This window comes from Photinus pyralis, unplaced genomic scaffold (genome assembly GCF_008802855.1).
Source record: "Photinus pyralis isolate 1611_PpyrPB1 unplaced genomic scaffold, Ppyr1.3 Ppyr1.4_LG3b, whole genome shotgun sequence".
NCBI lineage: Eukaryota > Metazoa > Arthropoda > Insecta > Coleoptera > Lampyridae > Photinus > Photinus pyralis.
In genome coordinates this window covers 3,158,053-3,165,175 of record NW_022170510.1, presented here as the reverse complement: position 1 = coordinate 3,165,175, position 7,123 = coordinate 3,158,053, and the positions used below count along the sequence as shown (strand labels likewise).

General features: G+C 33.2%; 1 protein-coding gene across 1 annotated transcript; it reads left to right on the top strand.

The window, feature by feature from the left end:
* Positions 1-2,474: 2,474 nt before the first annotated feature.
* On the top strand, positions 2,475-3,599 carry LOC116167334 (glutaredoxin-3-like). Its single transcript, XM_031482674.1, has 3 exons — positions 2,475-2,629; positions 2,678-3,106; positions 3,153-3,599. Exons 1-3 carry the CDS (start codon positions 2,583-2,585, stop codon positions 3,328-3,330), a joined length of 654 nt encoding a protein of 217 aa, XP_031338534.1. The 5' UTR covers positions 2,475-2,582; the 3' UTR covers positions 3,331-3,599.
* Positions 3,600-7,123: the final 3,524 nt, after the last annotated feature.

Sequence of the window (7,123 nt, the reverse complement as noted above, 5' to 3'; positions counted from 1 at the left end):
GACAGAGGCGAGGGGGAAAGTCACTGTAGAACGTTAGTCGAGACGTTAGTGTACACTACTAGCATTATGTAGAATTTTCTAGAATTTTTTTAATATTTTAGAATTTTTCTACAATTTTTAGTGCACTTTAAATAAAATAAAAAGTCTCTTGATGTCTGTCTGTCTGACTTTTATAGCTATGTAAAAAGTTTAAGGAATTAAGGACTGTATAAATAAATTTATTTACCGATTTTAGTATTTTGCAATTTTTTTAAAGGTAGGTTTAATAGATCGATTGACGTAATAGCATACGCTAGTAAATTGTGTAGTGTTTTCAAGAACTTTTTGAAATAGTGTATAATTTTCTATAATTGTTTAGAATTTTTTCAGATTTCTTTTAGAATTTTAGTGTACACAAACTTTGAAGTGGTTTATCCCTCGGACAAAAATTAAAAAAGCCTTTATAAGTAGATGGCATTCTTTCTACCTGAGAGACCATTAAAGAAACTCTTAAAACACTTAAAAAGTGTATTATCCAACGCACTATTTAAAAAATTAAGGGACTATATGAAACTCTAATCAACACTCCAAATTTGTATGGCATCTGTATGGCATTTAAAATATTAAAACGTCAATAAAGGTTGCCACACACTTGTCCGTTCCGTTCCTTTACATTACGGTTCGTTAAAAAACGTTCAACATAAAAGACATTGAATTAAATATATCTGCGCACATTAGCCCGTTCCGTCACGACTCGTAAGAGGCTGTCCAGAATTCTAGTAAAAACCCCAGTGCTGCTTCCAATGTAACTACTAGTTACAGTGCAAAATAGAAGTAATTAACATTTTTTATACAAACTTTGAGTTCTCAGTTTCATACACCCTTAATTTTTTTAAAATCAGGATTGGATGATACACTTCTTATGGGTTCTAAAAGGTTCTGTGTTTCAATTTGAAGAAAAACCTCGGAAAAGCCTACATACAATCTTGTTGTTGGGGATGTGTTTGTTTTTTAAGTAGAATTTTAAAGTTATGTATTGTCCAATGGCCCTTCAAAGGCACTGAAGCCTTTTATAATGAGGTTTTTTATTTAACCGCAAAATATTTTATGCATTTTCTTAAACATCTCCATAACAAATAGTCGAGAGCCTCGTCACGAGCATGTTGGTGGAGTTCTGACCACAGTTCCAGATCACCCCCCACACGGTACGCAAATATTCACAAGATTTTGAATGTACTTAGGTATATTTAGTAAACTAGTAATGAATAGTGGGAGTTTTTATGTAAGAACATTTAGCAAGGTTTTTTGCTTTGATTTTTTGCGGAACTATTTTAATAATATAAGAAACTATTGATAATCTTCCGATATTTTCAAAATTGATTTTTTATTTCTAAGATTTATCAAGAATCCGCTTCCAAAATAATAAAAGCCCATCGGATTTTATAAAGCAAACTATAGAGTGGTGACCATTCAATGTTATGAGTACGTTTCACATTCAATTAGAAAATCAAAACTTCAAAGCGGAGTGCCTTTAACGTTGCAAGTGCTTTAAAGACCAATTATACACGTGTATCTTATAGTATTTTATAACTACATGTACTTATGTTTATGAACTTGTCTCAGCCTACCTCTTAGGCCAATACCAAGCAACTAATGGTAAATGTGAATGGAAGAATGTGTAACTTTCAAAACTTAATTTAGGAGTACCACAAGGTTCCATATTGGGTGCATGCCTTTTCTTGACTTTTAGAATTTAATTGACATACCTACCTATTATATTACAAAAACATCACATTGTACTCAATATAAACTTAATTCAGCCCTTAATCTACTTGAAAATGGCTTTGTACAAAAGACTAGAAAGATTAAAAGAAAACCAATAATTACCTGCTAGGTACCTTTAAGATGAACTTAAATTACTGTCTCAATAACAGTGTAGTTTTAGGATTTTAAGCGTTACGTATGTTTAAAGTATGTATTAACGTATCTGTTTAGTTTAAACAAAAATGTAATACTTACCACTTCAACTAATGTAAATAATTTCTCAATTTTGTTAGAAAACATGTAATCATAACCCAATTTTATCTAAACACTTAACCTCTATTATGATTTTTAAATGAACCCAAACGTTGTACCATAGAGATAACAGGATATACAAAGTGTCCCAACGAAAATTAGTGCTACTACAGAGATTAACACGGAATCCTGACGCATTATTTAAAAACTTAATCAGACTAAATACTTTAGTAATTATTTAAACAATGTCAGAGGAACGAGAAATGTAAAGTCTGGGTTTAAATCAAGATTGTATTACTGTATAGAAGTTAATTTAAAACTGTTTGGCCTTTTATTACTTAAACTTTGAATTTTTAAAACGCAACCATTGATTATACACAGTGTGTTCCATTTTGACAACGATCCAGCGTGAATCAACCATTGATTATACACGTATAATACAGCACTGTAAATTGTAATGCACCTAACTTCAGTCGGCTAGTACTGTGGCTCTTTTGACCTTGCAAATACGAATGAGTCAGTTTGCAAATACGTTCAAAAAGTCACGTCCTTCTAATAAACACTAAAATCAATATTTTAACTTGAAAATGCCCCTGTTATTGACAAATGGGGCCTCATTTGAAACTGCCCTCAAGTAAGAGTACAAAACGTGCTTCTGGTATTTAATTATTTTATTTTACAGAAATCCTTTAAGTGTGATACATTTTGCTGCAGACTGGGTAGAACAGTGTGCACAAGTAAATGACCTTTTAGATGCGCTATCAAAAGAAATAGATTATTCAGGTGTTAAATTTTGTACATGCCCAGCCGAAGATATACCGGAAATCTCGTTAAAGTATCAAATAGAAGCGGTACCCACGATTTTATTATTTCGAAATGGACAAGAAATTGATCGTGTGAATGGAGCCGATGCCGCCAAAATAACTGCTAAAGTTAAAGAACATTGCCGGACTGAATCTAGTGTAGGAAAAGTAAATGAAAAAGAACCCTTAGAAGCACGTCTTAAGCAGTTAATTAATAAACATAAAGTAATGCTTTTTATGAAAGGTGATCGTAATGCGCCGAGATGTGGATTTAGTAAACAAATTATTGCAATTTTAAACGACACAGGGTACCTATAATGTTTTCTCTTTCACTTACTAAGCATTTTATTTTAGGGTTAGTTATGATACCTTTGATATACTGACTGATGAAGATGTTCGTCAGGGATTGAAAACCTACTCTGATTGGCCTACATATCCTCAACTTTATGTAACGGGGGAACTTGTGGGAGGATTAGATATCGTTAAAGAAATGTTGGCCGCAGGTGATTTGGTGTCTACCTTGCAAGGATAAGATTTATAATTATGGACAGATTTGTCAATCATTGCTAATGCAGATTAAGGTGCTTTAAGTGCACTTGTGTTGTAACTACAAATTTATGACAAATGAAATGTTATTTATTTATTTACTTTTGTATAAAAAAATAATCATTTACTTTCATTTTTGCTCTTACGATTTATGTAATTGATGCTGTGTGTATATTATTCATTTACACTTTTAATGTTTCAAGTTACAATGACTTAAAATTAATTCTCAATAAAGGGATTCTTGCCTTATCTAAACATATTTTGGATTCATCAACTTTCCTGTTTGGACGCCATACCATACTTCAAGTATAGAGATTTTGGCAAAGACCAACAATGTATTGTCCCTAAAAAATTGATCATATATAACATAATTTATCTTAAAAAATACAGAATCATGTAGTCACTTATAAAGAAAATAGCCAGTCTGCCATTCTGTTTGTTGTTTTTTTTGTGTGCCAGACATCATATTCATAATAAAAATGCCATAGTATTTATGGGTCATATAAAAAAATAAAGTTCATGATGAATTCTCCGAACTGAAACGGTCTATTAAAAGGCAATAGGAAAGTGTTGTTTATTTTTTTTGTATCTGTTCAAATATCATCAGATCAAAATAAAACCAAAACCGGCAAATTTCGGTTTTTCTGGAGTACATTTGGAAGTAATCGGAATTTTCTGGTTTTTTTACAGTACGATAATAATTGTTTAATTGCGCACATCCCTACATCCTGTTTGGGGAATTGTTTTAAGATTTTTCTGCGTCATGTGTCGACTAAGTGTATTACTTCCTTTAGTAATTATTGCCCGGATTTTGTAACTCGAAAATATATTTGTTTAATTTGTAATCGACCGCATATGCGTAGTTTGTTTATTCGGACGCTGTTAACAGTCCAATTTTATTAAATAGGATTTTGTTTAATTTCATGTGGCCGCAGAATAAATTTTATTTATGTAAAATCATGCAAGTCGCGTGTTTATTCGATCCCCTAAACTATTTACAGAGATGTCTCATGCTCAATTACAATTAGTGCATTTTAAAATTTGGTAAATGGCCCTTTTCCAAGTTTAAGAAGTTTGATAATGACCATTGTTTGCTTGGAATCGGAAATTTAAAGTCGGAATTTAATTACTTTTGTTGTGCTGGGTGTAGCTGTGTACCGAGAGAAATTTTATTAGAGCTAGTTAGGTTTGAGGTGTTGTGTATATGGTCCAAAATTTTAGGGTCACACCAATATATATTATTAGATTATATTTTTACGAGTAATCAAACTCTTGGGGCCCTCGCACAAGCAACATGATACGTGAGGAAAGGGTAGTTGTTGCCAAACAAAATTAAATTATTTCTTCTAGAATAGAACTCCTGTGTATATGTTGTATGTATATGTATAATCAAGCAACAAAATAAGTATACAATGCTAGCGTCACAGACAACATATACTACAGACGGTCAATGCAATGCTATAGAAATAAACGCAACACGTAATAGAGTACGACTAGTGTGTTGTCTACCTTGAAGCAGTCGAAATAAATTGTTGTAAAATGTGGTAGACGCACAGAAAACTGTTGTGTGTGGTAAACGTGTGTAATAGATGGAGTCATTTTTGTAAAAATAAAATACATATACTCAAACCTTATTTCCTCGGCTTCAACGCCGGCTTTTACGTAGATAAGATAAGCGCTCACTTGTATAACATCATAAATTACATGAAATAGGATACATTTTAATTCTTCATTTTTCTCTTTTCTAAACATTTAAAAAATTGATGGAGCGGGTTTGGTTATTATACAAGGGCGGAAACTAAATTTGGCCTCCACATATAAAATTATGAGGTTGGACAAGGAAAGATTTTATTAGAATAATAAACATAATTTTTGTTTTTCCATAATAAATATATTATTATACCTGGTGGTGACTTGAACAACGCACCATAGGAATTGCAATAGTAATTTTTTCATTTCTGATTATTGACTTCTCTAATTATTTTAGAGAGAAAGTCTATTTAGGTTTTTTGTAGAGAAAAAAATTACGAATCCATGCATACTATAGCTTTTAATTTTCTGAACTTTAAATCCAAGAAATTGGATAATTAAAAACTGGCGCTTTTAAGAAAATCAGTGGTGCCATGGCAATTTGAGATCAAAATGCAGGCGCTTTTGTTTGATTTCCTAACTCCATGGAATTACCGACTTGGCGTCCAGAGCCTGGCGCTCCTCGCCCCTCCCCCTCGCACGGCCTTGCCTACCTATATGTATCTGTGATAATACCATCACAACATTTTTTGATTAGGGGAGAGAGCACTTAACGAACTTTATTTTATGTCAATGTGTAGGGTCAACATAGTCCAGTCACAGCGACGTCGGAAGTGAATAACGGTTGGGGGGGGGGGCAAAAATCAGCGACCATTGAGTCTGAAAGGTCCTTCCCATGCAAAATTGTGTACGAATTAATGCAAAGCAGTGGGTTTTTTAAGTGACCCTGAAACCTGTTTATTTAATCAATCAAATAATGTATTTTTGAAAGAAGTTTTGAAAAAAATTTAAAAAAGTGTCGGAGGATGTCTAGTTACATGCAACTGAGCAACTCAGAGATACTTGACTCGATTGAGAAAACCATAGCCATAGATCATTAATATTTTATTTAAAAAATAATGAAGAACTAGAACATACAAGTTACAAAAATTTTGTCCCTGTTTATTGCACTATTGAGCATCGTAAAGAAAAGCAAGTATAAAAAATTAAATATATCCAAAAATTTTCCGCCTTTCCGTGGTTTCCTGGCAAATTCTTTCAATATATCCTCTACTTCTACACTTTTTGTAATTTCTGCATGCACATGCAGTAGAAGATGTGTTAGTCGCTTTTTAGTGATTTATCTACTCTTTCTTAGAGGGGACGCGGCCCCACCTTGTGTAAAAACTGAGGGGGCCACTCGCCCCCTCTGACCCGTACTTCCGACGTCGCTGTCCAGTCAAATTAGCTCCAAAAGTATTCTAAACTGGATGTTGGCATTTCACACAACGAAACCAAGTGTATTTTATGTAGTTCCCTGCCCGGAAGCTCCCGGAACATATTGCTATACAAAAAAAAAACCAAGAAAAAATGGAAAAATGCAGTTTTTTTCGCATTTGACTTCCAATTATCTCGTCAACTATTGCTCGAGCTCATAGAAATGAATTTGTTTAGAATCGAATTTTCAGTTGGTACAGAACCGTTCATTTTTAAATGTTATTGTTTTTTCTGGAAAAATACAAAAAAAGTAATCCCAAAAATTACCATTTGTTTTTGTTGATACGCCCTTCTCAATGGTTTGTCCTTCAAACTGGATGACTCCCGGAGCGTTTTCAATATTTTTATGGATGGTGGAACCGTAAAACAACCTATTCCAACAATTGTCTGTTGTCCCGATGAGTTTTGCAAATCGACGGACTGTGGAATTAGTTTAGTGGCCTGTTTAGTGGAAACCCCAGAAACAGAACAAGAAAGTAACTTTATAATAGGCCCTTGGCACGCTGTTTAATAAAAAATCATACCAACTGTATCTGATAGAAAAATCGATTCTAAGCAAATCGTTCTCTTCATTTTTTCCGTAAGAGGAATAGTTAACGAGAATACGAGATACCTAATTAAGTCAAATGCGAAAAAACGATATTTTCCCATATTTTCTTCGTTTTCTTGTGTATAGCAATATGTTCCCGGAGTTTCCGGTCAGCTAGACTGTCATTTACGGATTCAGGGGATTTTTTTGCATACAATACACATGGTTTGGTTGAGTGAAGTGA